Consider the following 17,747-nt stretch of genomic DNA (forward strand, 5'->3'; position numbering starts at 1 on the left):
TATTTACAAGAACATGTAGTGACAGGACAAGGGGGGATGGCTTCAAACTGAAAGAGAGTAAGTTTAGATTAGATATGGGGAGAAATATTTTACTGTGAGGGTGGGGAATAGGTTGCCCAGAAACACAGTGGATCCATCCTTGGAAGTGTTCAAGGCCAGGTCAGATGAAGCTCTGAGTAACGTGGCCTAGTTAAATGTATCCTTGCTGCCATGGGAGGGTGTTGCCATATTCTGTTAGCTTTCTGAATGTTTATATTCTTCTAGTCAATTTTTCTCGCGTTTGTAACATAGACAAGAGTTGTTTTTCACATTCCTTTCTGATGAAGGTCAACGGATTGACTTATAGCCTGGCCAGTGAAATGGAGAGGTAGTAACCTTGTTCTCCAATCCCTGGTCATTGTTCAGAATCTATATATGCGAGGTTGTCATATTAAAGCTGCTTCTTCTCCTTCTTCTTCTTCTTCTCCTTCTCCTTCTTCTTCTCCTTCTTCTCCTTCTCCTTCTCCGTCTCCTTCTCCTTCTCCTTCTCCGTCTCCTTCGCCTCCTTCTGCGTCTTCTTCTTCTTCTTCTTCTTCTTCTTCTCCTCCATCTCCTCCTTCTTCTTCTTCTGCTTCTCTTCTTCTCTTCTTCTTCTCCATCTTCTTCTTCCTCTTCTTTTTCTTCTTGTTCTTGTTCTTCGTCTTGTCAGAGAGTGTGAGTATCATTTCTCTTTGTGTCCTCTAGCAACAGGAGGGGGGTTGGAGCTAGGTTATCTTTAAGGTTCCTTCCAACCCAAACCATTTTATATTTCAGTGAAAATTAACTAGGGCTTAAATAGTCTGAAACTCCTTGTAGTGGTCAAAGTAGATGAACCTGAATCATCAGTTAAGGGTCCAGGACATTAGAAAAACAGGGATACATTATTGTACTATACCATTTAGTTTACTTTAATCAGCAGGGAGAAATAACCATTCACAGAAAGAGTTGGCAAGTGTTGAAGGAGGTCGCCCAGAGAAGTGTTGGAGTCATCTTTCCTGGAAATATTAAAAACTTTATGGATATGGCATTTGAAGACACAGTTGAGCAGTAAAAAATTATGGTGATGCTAGGCTGATATTTTGGACTTATCTTAAAGGTCTTTTACAACTTTAATTCTGTGATTCTAAGTGTGGGCAATTTTTAGTATATTGATTATTGGTTTAATAGAACTTTTTTTTTATTTATTTTAAGCTTGAGGCAAGCAAGGCCTATGGTCTTCCTGTTACGTTCTTGCAAAAAATGTCTATGAAACATAGTTAAGTTAATGAACAGTTAAACATTAATTAGAACCTTAAGTCTAATTAGACTCTTGAGCTTATCATTGAGTTTATTCTCTAATTCTCCTAAATGTTTCTGGTTGGAAGTGTGATTTATTTAAAATTAAGTGATAATGAAAATAAAATCCTATTTACATCTAAAGATCAAGAATTATAAAGAAGAAATGCATGTCTGTAAAAGTATTTTAATTGCAATGCTAATGAATTAGCTTCAATGAAGTGTCAAACAACCACCCAACTATACAAAGAATAAGTATTTAAAAATTACTTCATTAACTCAGTTTGATCAGACAGTGAAACAACTGGTGAATAACAGCTCCTTTCAAGTTCCAAAACTGAAGAAAGGGTATGTTTAATTAAACACTGTAGAATTCCACTGGTTGTACATGAAGTGGTTTATGCTTGGCATACTTGAAAGTTACTACCTGGAGGTGATTAACTCTAATCTCTCTCTTTTCTTTATAGTAAAAAGAAGTCTACTTCCTGTAGTAGCTTATAGAACATGCGCAAGATTTTTCTTATGGTGTAGCAGTAGAAAGTACAAGCTATGTTCAGAAAGGAGCTCTCATTTCATGCAGATTTTTTCTACCTGGCCTAACGTTTTAACCTACGGATTAAAACATTGTAAGAAACATAGAAATCTATGTTGTTGTGTTGTCTTACAGAAGTATAGTTTCCTGCTTGTCAAAACACAAGAATGAAGATTTGAATATTCAGCGTGAAGTATGCTGAGTTTAACTCTACTGCAGTTTAAGGTCACATTAGAGACGCCCATAATTCTTTTTTTTTGAGAAGTGTGGATGAAGTCTGAAGTAGAATTGATTGGTTTTATACCTACAGCAGGATATTTGAATGAGCAATGCCATAATCTAGTGGAGTTTAATAGCAGTGGGTTTGCACAGCCTTTACCAGCTCCTTAAACAAGATGAGCTCTATCCACTTCAGTCATTCCTATGAAATTGCATACAACCTTGTACAACCTGTCAATGTACTTGATGGCTTGCAGAGCTCACTGGGAACAAATTATCCCACACCTGAGATAGCATTTCTCTTTGACTCTGGCTGACTCTATAAGAACTAAAAATATTTGGATTAGATTCTGTCAGACACAAAATTGGGCCAACAGCCTCCTAAATCTTGTGTGTCTTAGGTCTGCCCAGCAGGACTACAGATCCTTCAAGGCCCCTGAAACAGGACTGCAACAGAAAAGTTGAGTAGGAAAGTTGAGCTTGGGTGGGAAGATCTCAGGTTGCATACTCGAGCATAGTGACATCACTTTTGTGTCAACAATAGGATTCAGTAATTTTCTAGTCATCAAAGTTCATGACACAGCAAATTTTATACAATCTTTCTTTGGAGGCAGTTCAGCTCAGTGGCTGCAGGTTTTTAAAAGTTGTTTCTGTCTTTTCTGTTTCATGTGACAGATATGATGTTTCTTAGCTTCCAGGATTCAAACAAGTGCAACATTTCCAAAAGCAAATACAACTAACTCAGTGACACTGAGTATGCATGACAAGACATTGACATTTTGTCAGAAGAGTGTAACCCCAATGTGTAAAGTAGCTTTAAGCATTCATGTGGGATTCTGTGATTCACTGACCCTCTTTTTCTTAACAATGATAAGTGACATGTCACATACATCAGGCAGACAGTTTGAGAAAAGCCTCTCTGAGGAAAAGTATTCCAGAAATTTGTGTCCATTTCCCTGTAACCAAGTGTGAACAGGAGGTCACCTTTATGAGCACTTTGTTTTTTTAGTGTGATGCTTTCTCAGAGGACATCTCAGGTTAAACTAGCCAACCAAAAATGCCTTGAGAAATAGCAGTGTTTACACTAACACTTGCTACTTTACAGAAATCTGTCAAATCCAGTGTAAACTGAAGCAACAGAAGTGGCCTTAGTGTAACACATTTATTGATATTTACATTTCAGAAATGATAAATACATTTCTGAAATGTGAAAACCAAATTCACACAAGTTCAATGTAGAATTATAATATAAAATCCTGACTAATAGAGAACTAAAATTTATGGTAGATATATTTGGTGTACAAAAACCTCAATATCAACCTGTTCAAATGACCCATCCATTACAGAACATCACTGCTTCACATTGTCAGTATGAAATACTTCAGGAAAATACCAGAGCTTTAAAAGACAGACTAAGATAATGACACTTATATAACCAAGATTCAGTCATAACGGCAGGTATAAAATTTCCAATTTGAGTCAGCACTTCTCTGTAAATATTCTTCAACAGGCATTAGAAATCAAGAGAAAAATAAACCAGAAGTAACATATATGATGTGAATGAACACCAAAACTTTAAAAAAGGAATGAGTTAAAATTTCAGTTCCTAAAAGTAAGTTACTTAAAGATGAGGTATGTTTTATGGCAAACTACTAAGTATAAAGTTATCCTCATGTATAGCTTGATAGGAAAATATTCAAGCTGTATAAGTAGCACCTGCATATGTATGTAGAAATACAGTCTCGGTAGTAAAAACAGGTTTTTAAATGAAAGAATATCTACAGATACTTCAGGTATTTCCTGAAAGTAGGGACTGCTACGTTCTGGTACATCCAGGACTCCACAACAGCATCCTGAAAAAGTCCTCTGAATCACAAAATCACAGACTCACAGATCGATTTATGCTGGAAAAGGCCTCCAAGATTATTGAATTCAACCTTAGGCAGAATACCACATTGTCAATTAGACCATGGCACTAAGTGCCATGTCCAGTTGTTTCTTGAACACCTCCAGGGGTGGTGACTCCAACACCCTGGGAAGTAATTCTAATGCTTAGTAGCTTTTCCTGTGAAGAATTCCTCCTGATAATCCAACCTGAATCTCCCCTGGTACAGTTCAAAACTAAGTTCTCATGTTCTGTTGTTGGTTGCCTGGGACAAGAGACCAACCCCCACCTGGCTACACGCTTCTTTCAGGCAGGAGTAGTAGTGAGCAGTAAGGTCTCTCCTGAGCCTCCTTTTCTCCAGGGTAAACACCCCTGGCTCCCTCACCTGCTCCTCACAGGAGCTGTGTTTCAGACACTTCACCAGCTCCATTGCTGGACACACTCTGGACACACTCCAGCACTTCAATGTGTGCCTTGAAGTGAGGGGCCAAGAAATGAGTCTAACTTCTTATTTTTGCACGATTATGTAATAAATCAAAATTCTTGGCATACAATATTGTTGTTTCATATATTATTTGAGATCAGAAACAAAGATTCTCTCTGACTGGGACAATGTGCTTCACAAGAGCTGACAGAATCAGGCTTATTCTGTTTGGTTGCCATTTTCTCATTGATTTATAGAACAGTTTAGATTAGAAGGGGTCATCTAGTTCTACCCTCCCTGGCAGGGGCAAGGACTCATCAAACACCAAGTTTCTTAAAGCCCAATCCAACCTGACTTTGAACACTTCTCGGGATGGGTCATCCAGGGTTTCTCTGGGCAACCTATTCCAGAGCCTCACCACTCTCACGGTAAAAAAATTCTTCCTAATATCTAATTTAAATCTACTTCCTTTCAGATTAAAGCCCTTGCCCTTGTTTAGTCACTACATGTTCTTGTAAAGAGTGTTTCTCCATCTATTTTGTGGGCTCTCTCCAGTTATTGGGAGGCTTCTATAGAGTCTCCCCAAAACATTCTCTTCTCCAGGCTGAACAAACCTGACTCTCTCAGCTTGTCTACATGACACAGGTGCTCCAGACTTCTGATCATATTCATGGCCTCTTTTATATTCACTGGAACTCTTCATGTCCTTCTCAAGCAGTGGGCCCCAGAATTGAACACAGTACTCCAGGAGGGGTCTCACCACCAGAGCAGAGTAGGACAGAATCTCCTCTCCCAGCCTACTGGCCCAACTGCTTTTGATGCAGCCCAGAACATAGTTAGCTTTCTGTGAATGTACATTGCTGGGTTATGCTTAGCTTCTTGTCAACCAGCATCCCCAAATCTTTCTCCTTCGGGCTGTTCTTGATCCATTCTCTGCCCAGTCTGTATTTGTACTTGGGATTGCCCCAGTCCATGCGCAGGACCTTGCACTTGGGCTTGTTGAACCTCATGATGTTCACACAAGCTCACTTCTCAAGCGTGTCAAGGTTCCTCTGGATTTATGGGCCCAATAGGACTGGACCAGGCTCCACGCACAGCTAAATGGAACTTGCTCAGGAACATTATCACACTCTTGCCACCTCTACCAAGTGACTTTACAGAGAGAGGACAGTTGTGGTTTAAGACTGGTATTCCTGAATTCAGTGTTCCCACTGGAACACTCCAAATCACGCACAGCTCACTCACTTTCACCTCACTCCCCAACTGTGACAGGCAGGAGAGGAGAATTGGAGGCCCAAAAGAACAATTTGCTGGTAACAGCAATGCAATAATATAATGAACAATAACAGCAACGATATTAATGGCAGAGTGTACAAGACAAAACCAAGCAATTCATGTATCAATGCTGCCTGTATTTCCACAGGCAATAAATGACCTCTCTGTCCACCACTTAGCCAACCTGGAATTCATCTCTATCTCCATCCCCAGAAAATGACCTGAGGTGGTATAGAATTACCTCTGGGTCCTGGCTCTGCTACCTTCAGGCTACTACAAAAATTAACCCTACCATAGCAGGATCCAGAACATGGGGTTAATTATCCATACAGTGTGAATGTATGAGAGTTTGCACACTTTCCTTCTAGACGATTTCTTTGTGTACTCTCATTAAGGCATTGCTAGCAATAAAGAGAAAAACATTGTAAACTTTTTTGGGGTAATCTAGTGAATAAATTTTTACATAGTAGGTCAGCAGCTATGTCTTACAAATTAAGGCAAAAGGGATAGGCAGGTTATGAGGGAGTTCAACTGTAACATCATTCTTATCCATTAGTAATAAAATACACTAATATAATTGAATAAGAGGTTATTTCTCCAAATCTGTTCATTAAAATCTGGACAGGTTTTTCCTGCTACTGAATGAGAATCATTCTAAATAACAGACTCTCCAGCCAAATTAAGGCTAAATTCTCCTCTCTGATGCTCACTATACTGGTCCTTTTAACTGTGGTTTCTTAACATGTGTAAGATTTCACTGGACATGGATAAGAGAAATTCTGAACGCAAAAAGACTGAAAGGGTGAGAGAAAATATCTTCTAGGAAGGTCTGAGAGAGAAATATGGTTCTTAAATATTTTAAAACAGTATCTTCTTCTCAAGCTATGAACAGATGGACAATTTATGGTGAGATGGGCAAAGACAGTATCAACTCAGTGGATGCCAGATGCTTTGCTGTAGCTGTCTACATGAGGTGGTTTTCACTTCAGCATAGCAGCATGCATATGAACAGTTATCACAGATTACCTGACACATGGGATGAGTTTGCATTTGATCTTGTTTCACTGTGGTTTACAGGTTTGTAAGAAAAATAAATATAAGACCTTTGTCAAAACTTTAATCACTTTGACACACAAAATGTGTCAGGGCAAATACACTTAAAGGATTCCAGGGTTATTCAGAAATTTAAAAATCTGTCAGAAATTTGGTGAATTCATAATTAAATTCAGAACAAAACAAAATATCTGGAAAAACGCAGAGTTCCAGCCTGTGTTGTATCCAGAAATGGAAACTATGTCTTAGTAATAACTGTTTTCAATATATTAATAAAATAATTAGCACAGTATTTATTTTAAATTAATAAAGGTTTAAATAGACCTTTATAAAGTTTCAGTATAAGAATTACTGCAGAAGCCAAGTAGCTGCTGCCTAAGACCTGCAGTATTAAAGAAAATAAATATCTGGTTGGAAGCAGAGAGCAATTGATTAATTTTCATCTTGCAGCTTGTTTACAGGTTAATTTCTTATGATTCCATATCTGGACTCATGATATTCCTTTATTAACAGGATAAGAAATAGCAATGTAATGAAATTTTCAGATGACAAAATCAGTTAAAGGATCCAGGATCAGATGGAGCTGTGATACATTGAATTTATGAGGTGAACAGAGAGCAAAATGTCAAAGAAAACAGTGTCAATAAATAGAATGCAATATGTAGTGGAGGGAAAATATTAAAGAAGTATTTATCTCTAAATTTACTATGGAAATTCAGGAAAGTACCTAAGCATTGCTGCAGACAAGTCAGTGAAAAACTTTCTTCCATAGGTTAATGCATTAGGAAAAATGCATCTCATTTTCTAAAGCTATTGCATAAATCAAAGCTGCATCTTGTCTAGAGTGCTGTGTACAGAAACCCTTACATGATAATGTGGCATTGGAGTGGGCTAGAAAAAACAAAAAAACTCTCATATAAAGTGAAACAGGAAAGATTCAAGATTCCCTTTGAGATTAATTAATATGATCATGATAAGACTGAAAATCACAAATCTAAGTCAAGGGCTCTTTAGAAATGACACAGAGGAACTGGATGTCTTTATGGAAATGTAGTTTTCATAGTTAATTATTACAAATTTAGAAATAAAGTTAAACTTAGTGTTTCAGGATGGAAATCAATTGCTTCTTATAAGAAAATAAAGGAAGAATTTGTGGAAGTCACTTCTATGACAGTATTTAGATTAATATCTGTTGCTGACAATTGCTGGATCATAAAGCTACATAGAAAGGAAAATTATTGAGTAGGAACCAGTGTTTTCAGGATTTTTGCTGCTTTCAAGATATCTTCATGATTTTGGAAAGGTTTGTGTTTGCCCAACAGCTCAGAAAAATGTCCTTTCAAAACACCATTATGTATGAGACTGAAGGACTACTGGTGATTAAGGTTCAAGTTTCTGAAAAAAGTCCAAAACAATAGAACAATTTTGAATTTGATTTTTTTTTCCCTCTTCCTTTAAAATACTTTCTACATTATCAAAATTTTCTGACCTTTCCACCACTGGAAATTTATCTTTATTTTCCCACTCTGCATAAAAAATTTGTACAAGGTCTTCCATGGCTTGTAATGATTTTTCTAACCTAATATTCACAAAACCTAAAATATGACAATGCTCATTTCTGGTTTCTGGAATAGTTGTCCATCTAGACTTATAATTCCAGAATATGATATGTATATTCTTGATAAATGTGTTTTGCTTTATATACTATCTATATTAAAAGAATATAGAATATATTTCTATACTGAAAAAGTATGACTGGATTTGGATCGGCCTAGAAAAGACAGGCTGTGATTTAAGGCAGTTAATAGAGTCCTCTTTGAATAGCTTTGTGTGTACAAATTCCTAATTCAAAACTACAAGTCTCATCAGTACAGAGCAATACAATTTGACTCAAGGATTTGCTCTTTCTCAAAATGATCAGGGTGAAAAACACATGGCCAAGAGCGTCTCTTACATTTTCTAGTTCATCACTCTATTTCAAGTCCTTCCCTCCCTAGCTACTATATGTTATCCAGCACATGATCTAGCTTTTTATCACTGGCAAACCAAGTTCCTTGAGTAAACTATCCATCTCTTTGCTGCTTTTCAGATTCATACACACTGCTCAGCTTCTGAAAGGGCAATGTAAAGGACTGTGTTCTGCCCTTTTTCATTCATTCCTTATCATTTTACGTTAGAGTAGCAGGATTTGACCAGAATAACGTTGTTGCCTACAGTGGTCAGACTGGGGCCTCTTCGACCTCATGAGATTTGTTGAGTATTTACAGTACATTCCATCAGAAAGACTGTGGCCAAGGTGAAAATTCCAAGAGACGTTCCAACAGGCTGTAATAGCATATTAACAGGAGCTAGCCAGCCCTAAGTGCAGTGGCAGGTGTGGATGGGCCCAGCTCTGCCTGGGGAGCAGAAGCACGGGGAGCCACATCCAATGCGCTGGCAGCGCAGAAGTCAGGAGGAGCCCTGCAGTGTACTGCACGTTCACCCATAAGCCATTCCCAGAGTCTCGATATTTGGGATTTCTGTTGATTTGGGAATCACTTCAACACACCACAAGTGGCTGTGTAAAATACGCCTTTCAAAAGCCATTGATGCTTTATAGCAGCCTTGGGGGAAAAAAACTACTAAATCTGCTGTAACAACAGCTTGTGTAAGGTGCACAGCACAGCTTTGATACACATATTACCTAAAAAAGTGAAGTGATTGCAAAGAGGACCAGATCTTGGAAACCTTGCACCAGTTTTTCGCTGATTCTAGTCGCGATACCTTCTTTTTTTGAGCATGTCCTTGAGATGCTTAAAATTTATCTAATTCTCAAAGGAGAGTAAGTGGTAGAAAACATGAAAAATCTTTGAAATCAGAATATTTTTGCTACAGGCCATTGATGAATAGCATTTTAGTAATTCAAGGTTTAACCGGTTCCTTCATTTAGTCAAATGTACAGTTTGAAGTAAAATGATTTCTCATTGTAAGAACACTGAAGAGACAGAGATCAGCACACAAAATGCAAACATTTGAAACTACTAAGGAGTGTCTATTCTCTTCTTACCTCATGATCCTTGATTTCTGTCCTGTACCAAGGCACAATGTCCAATGAAGGGCAGAGTTATACTTCTGCTTGTTACCTTTCAGTTCCAGTGCCAAATCAGATCCATTCGTACAGGCAGCCAGGTACCGAACACCCTTTTCTGGGAAGTACAGGCTCTGAATCTTAATTCCTCTCTTTTTTGACTGCAAATGCTAGCCTTAGGCTGAGGCTTGCTAAGACCACTTCTAACAGACATTTCTAAATAAAGTGACATCTTTAACTACAATTTTAGAAGTTTCAGTCCTATAAGTGTAGGCTAAGGAATGGCTAGTGCATGGATTTTGAATGGATTTAAGCATAAGCTTGGCTCATCTCCATCAGAGTTGCAGCAGTCATCCATAAATGCAGGTAACTCTCACTTTAGCCACCTCATCCCTTTTAATAAAATTTTGTTATGATTTCACAACCCTCACTGTAGATGTGTGTAAGGTTTTATTGGAACACTGGGCTGAGTTTTAGAGGATTTTTAATCTGTCTCCAGAGTTTGAATATTGGGTGCACGGCACAACTTCCACTGAAGAACTAATTCCAGGTTTTATACATTTGGTTTAAATTTTTAAGTATAAGTTTTCTTCTACTCTCTTTCCCATTTTCCTTCTCACAAAACTCATGCTATGAGATTTAGAGGTAGAATTGCTGGATAATTAGGTCTTGAAAAATCTTGATATATTCAGCAGAGGCTTAGAAACATAACTTCAGGCAGTTTTTTCCTTCTTATTTTTTGCATGTTTTTAATATTATAATTTCTAATCGCAAAAAAAAGCACATATTTCTCTTAAACTGATGACGTCTCATAACCTTTCCCCATACTCCTCTTACCGCTTTATGCCTTGCCATTTCAATCTGTCCTCCTTCTTCATTGTTGATTTTGAAATATTCACTCTATGACTCTGTCTCCCATTATCAATGTCTGGGAGGAAGGATGACCATGACTAAAGATATGTGTGAGAACGTAGAAAGATGGAATTTGCTCTCATCAACAGCAGAGCTGGGTGTCTGTGAGGAAATGCTTCAGCTTCTTCATCTGGCAAAGAAATTTATTTCGTCATGGCATAATCTATATATGTGGTTTGAGATATGTACACAAAGGCTCATATAGTTGTTTGAATTATTTTTACTGATACTGTTAATAATTTCAATTTAGAAACCACAGTGTTTTTGTTTCTCTTTCAGCTGCAGTGAAAAAGGAGGGGGAGAAGAAAGGTAAATCAATCTTTTCCCTTGACTGAAATGTCTTTCAGGCTGTGACAGCTGTGAGAAATGTTTGTTTCTTTCAGTGATGTAATTGGAATGATATACAGCATTGTGATGACATACAGCCTCTCGTGTGCTACCTTCAGCCAACTTTATCTGCTCCTACTGTGATAACACTGTTGTCATTTCCACTATTGGTAGCTCCTTTTAAAAACAGGCCACTACAGACCAGTATCAGGCACTTCATCATTCTGGCTGGGAGGAAAATGAAAGGCCTTTGTTACCATGTTAGGATTTGTCAAAGAGAACAGAACTTGTAGTGCACCATGCATGCTGACCTGGCTGCTTGTTTTTGCAGGAGTTGCTTTTCTAGGCACATTAATTTCCTCTTTTCCGATATATATGAAGCTTGCATGTAACCTTTGCTGGAGTCATTCTCTGATATTTTAACGGATTAGTGGAAAATTTTGCCCTAAATCAGAACCTAAAATACTACTTTTATTTAAAGATAACCATAACGTATTTATCAGACCCTAAATATCTATTTATAGTGTTGTGTTTTGGAATAAGATTTACTGAATTAAAACTTTCTTTCCTAATTTTCTGATATTATTCAAACAGCAAAAATAATGAAATATTTGCACTGAGGTGGTATTTTCTTTAGCCTATTCAACTTTATTGAGTATTGGATTTATACATCTTGTCTTTCCCACTAAACACAGCAATGGGAACATTTTCAGAATATATCCATATAGTTGTTAGGATTATTTGAGATTTTTTTTTTTTTTTAATTCAATGAGAAAAAGATAGCTCTTTATTATTGATGGGAGTTTTGGTATGGGGGGTAGGGTGTGTCTTATGCCACTTGGAAATTCAATAATTCATATAACAGAGTCAGCCTATACTGTTTATACATGAAGACATTTTCAACCCTACTAATTTATTATTTTTTTCTGTTACCCCTGTACAAAGCGGTTAACTGAACTGGGAAAAAATTATTATGGTCTCAACAGTTTTATCAGCTCATGAGTGAAATCTTGGCTGTATTGATGTTAGTGGCAAAATTCCCATTCACTCCACTGAAGCCAAAATTTCACTTCATGTCTTTAACAGAATAATAAAATTCATTTCTCTTATCAAAACCAACCATGCTTAATAAGTATCAGGCAGGATATTTTGTCCAAAGATTAATTTGCAACAACTGAGGCATGAAAAGTAGCACATGAAGCAGGGAGAATCAGAAAACCAGCAGCTACACTTAGAGCCATTGGTTTTCAGATATCAAAATATGTGCTGTGTTCAAAAACATGAACTGCTATATCCTCAATGGAAAGAAAAAAATGAGGTAATTGTTAAGAGTGCTACTTCTCTCACCTTTGTCACAGATTATGGGCCTATTCATTTACAGAAGAACATCAAGGGAATTTATTTTAAATACCTAGTGCTCATTTTTCACCAGTTAGGATTTTCTTCCCTGTTAACCATAATGTTTCCCAACAAAACTGATTGAAAAATGCATTTTTTATGAACATTCTTTGAAGTTAGATCAATTTTTCCATTTCATTTTCTTTTCTATATTTCTTTTACTTTATAAAAAATCCTTTGATTTCTTAGTTGAAAGGATTTTGCAACAAGTACATGTAGGCTACTTTCAAGCACCTGTCTCAGGCTGTATCTCATCCTGCTGGCTACCACCAACCTGCTTCACAGAAACATGGAAGTATGAATTGAAATTCTGTTTTAGTCATTCTTATGATATCATCCCTTTATTTTTTTCTTTTATTAGGCTTCCCTCTGGTTTTCTGAGATCATAACTAATATTATCAGCAAGGATTCTAATGAAGAAAAAAAAAAAATCCAGAAAAATGAAATCTTCCAGTGACTAAGGAAAACTGGTTCAGTGATGTTCCTGCCTTTAGTAGATATGCACTAAACTGAAAAACTGGAGAGAAGTAATAAGGCCTCTTCCAAAAAATGAACATGCCATACTTTAGTTGCCAGGCTTTCTCATCTAGCTTCCCCCTCTCTGCAGGCCCCACATGGAAAATATTGCATGTTACTAGCTAACTCCTAATATGACAAGGTTTTATTTATTTTTGCTTATTCTGTTGTCACAAGAAATTGCTCTAGGCTTCATGTGTATTCCTCTGACTGGCAATAAAAAAGGGTAATGTTCACTGGTTTTGCTTAAGGATACAGTATTTTTTGCACAGCAGCAAAAATAATAGAAGTAGCCAGACAGCGCTCTAAATTGACTGGCTCATTATCTAAAATATATTGTGGTGGTAGCATGCACAGTTCCAACAGCACTTTACCATTTTTCATGTGAATCATGCAGCACACAGACACTGTACTCTACATGAAGCTCTCTCCAATTATGTTGTCTTATTCAAATACACGTCCCTCATCTAGAAAGACAAGAATAATGAGCCCTACAGAGTGACAAGCCATCATAAAAGAGAAGAAGATGGAGTGACGGGTTCAGTCGGTGGTACATTTTGTGCATAGCATAAATCAGACTTGAAGGAGCTGGCAAGAGACAGAAAAGAACAAAATTAAGATGGAGAAATATTATATATTGTGCTAGTTTCTCCAAATAAGGATGATGCCAACAGGAACCCTGAAGCACAATTAATGCATGAAATTTAGGCATTCACTATTTCTCTTTCAAAGGTTAGGTCTCTAGGACTTTGTGACCAAAGCCCTAGAAAATGGTCAGCTTTACCTTCCAGCATCATGTTATGCCTTCTTTCAACGTGTGTGGGATAGAGAAGCTGTCACAGAAATGTGTAAATGTTGTCAATTCCAAAAGGGCAAGAGGCAGCAAACCTTTGTGTGAGAAAGGCACTTCCTGAATTTCCCAAGAGCAAATCTAGCTGCCAGTACACAAAAATTTTTAACTCTTGCTAATAATTCACCACACTGTGAGCAAGGAATTGAATTAAAACAGACCCAGGTGTTGGTGAAGTGATATAAATCCCATCATTTTCAGGGCATCTCCAGAAAACAGTAAACAGAAATGTAATATGCTGAAATATTCAGCATTTTTTCACATTTAACTGCCATTATTAAATTAAAGTAATATTAATATTTATTTTTGTTTCTATTAACCAAAAGAGCATTTTCTTATTTCAAAATGTTCTATAACAACAGAGTGTTACAAAAATCCCTTGTTTGGAATCGAGCCAAAGAATACTTCAAGTTTTCCTAGTTCTCCATAAAGGGGAAATTCTTATTTCAATTCATGCCTCCCATCCCCTATTTATTTCTGACAACAGAGGACACAGACTGAGTTGGGGATGTCAAGCAAGTAAGCTTAGTGAGTCCTCTCTCCATTCAGTGTCAGGAAGTCTTGTTTTGTAAAGATTCTTTACATCTGCATTCCTAGTGGACCAAACGGGATTCAACCCTGACGTGATCCCTGTGGCTGCTCATTCTCACGACTGTGTGTAAGAACACTCCCATTGTTGAAAGTGAATCGTGAACCTGAGCTGCCAAGGAGTTGTTTTCTCCAGGCTCCTTGGAGCTAATGAACAAGAGACAGAGAAAAAACTCTGCCTTGCTTCTGAGAGGACATCTAATTCAAGACCTCTGTGTGTCTCCTCTGCTCTGTAGACTGCCTACAGTCAGATATTATAAGGACTTGTAACTTAGTGAGATAACAGGCACTGGTTGCCTGTCAGTAGCAACACTCCCATGCTGATTTTCAGCATTAACACTCTGGCTCCTTGTTCTTAAATTCATTTACTAGTTTTTAGAAAGAAAAATTAGAATCGCATTTGTGTGAAAATGCATCAAAATAAATTGACAAGAGAGTATGTGGCATCACACTTAGACATTTTCTTAATAAATGTATCATGGTGTAAAAAATGTATATAATCTGAGTGCAGCTAAAATCAAACAAAAGGAAAAAATGGGCAAGTCATATACATTCAAGCTCCAAATTACATCTTTTTGTCAATTCAGTAAAGAACAATTTCCTTCTAGTACTCCTTGTAATGGTACTGTATGGCTTGGAAACGGCTGTAATGCACACAGAACGTGGAACAAACTGGCCAAGGCACAGCAGCAACCCTTTTCAATATATATAAAAATCAAGATGCTTTCCAAACTGAAAGCAAACAAATAAGCAAACAAAAACAAACAGCAACCCCCCCAAAAATGGGTGGATTTCAGAGCTGCTTAGATTTGTAATTGACTGGAAAAAATGGAAGTCAGCCATCTTATTCATAAAGCAAATGATCATGGTAGCATGGGATTCCTGCTCAGCTACAGTTGCCACCAGTTCAAGATTAACCACAGCTTCATAATGCCACTTTATAACAAGCCACTTTCTTATCCATTTCAAAGGATAAGAAAGTAGATTACCTGATTCCATAACTGCAAAGTGTATTACACAGCCTCTTAATAGAACTTTTAGTCCTAAACAACGAAGTCAAAAAAAAAAAACCCCAAATATTTATAAATAAATTTAAAACCAGTTTCTTCAAACAGGGTCAAAAATTCTGTGTTATAGATGAGAAAGAAATAAATACAGCCATGCGCTAATATGCTGTTGAAACTAGCAGCGCTATTTTGACCAGCTGAAGGCAGGCAGCTCTCTCAAAGTTAACGATCACCGAAATAGCCACAAGATGGAGCCCAAAGGATCTTCCAAACTAGTTAATGTTGTCATCCTGCATCAGATTAAGAGTTAAATAAAGTGATTTTACTGAAGAACACTTTACAGGAATCTTGAACTACAAACAGGATGTTTTTCAATGTCTATCCACTCCTGACTAAAGATGTTTTCAATTTGATAGATGGCTATCCATGCACTGGTGAGCTTTGATTTCCCATGCTAAAATAACAAGTCCCCAGCATTTTCAAGGAATATTGATGAACAGATAATTTATATTAAATAAAGAAAATTATCTGAAAAACTACATCAGTTAACTGAAATTTGTTTGACCTCTGTTTGCCTTGTCTCAACTATCTTGAGGGTATAAATAATTTATGTCCATTTTACAGGGTTATGTGAGGCTTAATGATCTGTACGACCTCAGTTTAGGGAAGGACAGAACTTTCCATGTTGCAGATATTTCAGTGGGATAAGACATGACCCACTCAATATAAACAGGTAGAGGAATGAATGTCTCAAGCTCATGACTTTTCACTGAATTCATGAATTTTAAGGACTTTTTTAGATATTCGGATTAATGTAATCATTAAGAAACTTTGCTTCATGCAAATTTAGATGTCTAAAATTTGTCATCTACACTGAAACTGTTCACCCTAATCTCAGTTTAGGGCTGATGGAGAGAAATAAGCATCTGCAAAGAGTATTTCATCTGTCTTGTATCTGCGTCAGAATGCAATTACTTTCCCCTCTGGAGATATTTATATTTCTCACTTAATTATAACAAGGAACATAGTTTAGGTTTAGTAACATGAACAAAAAACAAATGTCAATAAATATTAGAATTGTTTGTTGCTAATTAACAACCTTCCCTCTCTTTTAAGAATCTGGCATTGAAAGAGAAGTGAGAAGAAGGAGCAAGTCATTTGTAGATTTTAATAACTGATTGAATATCCACTCTCACTATACTTAGATGGAGGATCTAATGCAAATATTTAATCTAGATATTTTAACAGTAAGGTGAAATCTTCATGTTTAATCTCAGTGTACTCACAGTTAAAGCACATAAAAATAATGATGCTACCTTGCATCCATGTATTTACAAAGAATGCCAATTTACTCTTAGTAGGATTTAACCAAAGCCTTGACATTGGTTACAACTTTGTGATCTATTCAAGGTAAAATTGAGATTACAATTTTTTTACGTCTTATATAACAAACCTGCAAAATTATTCATATTGATAGACCTGGAATAGCATTTCAATTGCAGTTATGATTACAACTTGTGTTTATAGCTTTTACTTGTTCTAAAGTACAACAGTAATTTATTCAGCCTCTGCTACTAAAATCTAGAGTCAGTTAAACTACTGTTTTAATGAGTATGAAACAGCTGTGATTTCTGAAGGAAGAGTGCAAACTGGTGGCCTGTGTTGTGACTATAAGTTAGGTGTAACACATATATTGTCATCATGTCAGAAACACTCACACCTGTCAATCAGCATAATATGCTTGAACACCTGCATATCCACGTGCTTAATTGGCTGAAAATTTCCCCATGGGATAAACTACTACTTTATTGCACTGCACAAAGGTGTGCAAATGAATGCTCAGAGGTATTCTATTCAGAAGTATTTCCAGAACAAATAGGTCTTCTAGTGTCAATCTACCTTTCTTTTTCTTATCTATGCAGGCATCATTTGCAGAAATGTGCTTCTAAAAAGTTATAATTAAAGCAAAAACAGTGATCAGCAGTATTTCATGAGGAACAAAGATGGTTCAGTACATTATGCCTCTAGAAGTTAGTCATTAGCCTTTTGCTTTAATCACCATGTTAATTTGAGTAGCAGACTGGGAAAAATTAATTTTTTCAAAAGCCAATTAATTTTTACTGTTCTCCACCCCTCATATCAACTAATCTCTCCTCCAAAATTCTTCTTTTCTAGATTTTCATAGTCATCTTATAATTTTCTAATTTATTACTATTTAACATTTATTTAATAACATATGCAAATACATTTTCAGCTATTATTATACTTTACAAATCCAGTCATAGATAAGAAGGACCTCAGCTGAGGTATTTGCATGGAATCTGAACCCATGGGGTTAGTTTGCCAGCTTTCACCAATAACAGGCATTATGACTGAAGGTTCAATTAAAATGAATATTAAC

At 36.7% G+C, this 17,747-nt stretch overlaps 1 protein-coding gene across 12 annotated transcripts in view; it reads left to right on the forward strand.

Moving 5' to 3' along the window:
- TRDN (triadin) overlaps positions 1-17,747 on the forward strand; it is a 233,259-nt gene that overhangs the window by 170,501 nt on the left and 45,011 nt on the right. For 11 of the 12 annotated variants that reach the window (XM_058420014.1, XM_040058143.1, XM_058420013.1 and 8 more), the window contains one exon: positions 10,940-10,969. The exons of the other annotated variant lie outside the window; for it this stretch is intronic. In XM_058420014.1, the coding sequence (XP_058275997.1) occupies positions 10,940-10,969 (30 nt within the window). The remainder of the gene's footprint in view (positions 1-10,939; positions 10,970-17,747) is intronic. 12 annotated transcript variants of the gene reach the window in all.

Source organism: Hirundo rustica, chromosome 3, assembly GCF_015227805.2.
Source record: "Hirundo rustica isolate bHirRus1 chromosome 3, bHirRus1.pri.v3, whole genome shotgun sequence".
Classification (NCBI taxonomy): domain Eukaryota; kingdom Metazoa; phylum Chordata; class Aves; order Passeriformes; family Hirundinidae; genus Hirundo; species Hirundo rustica.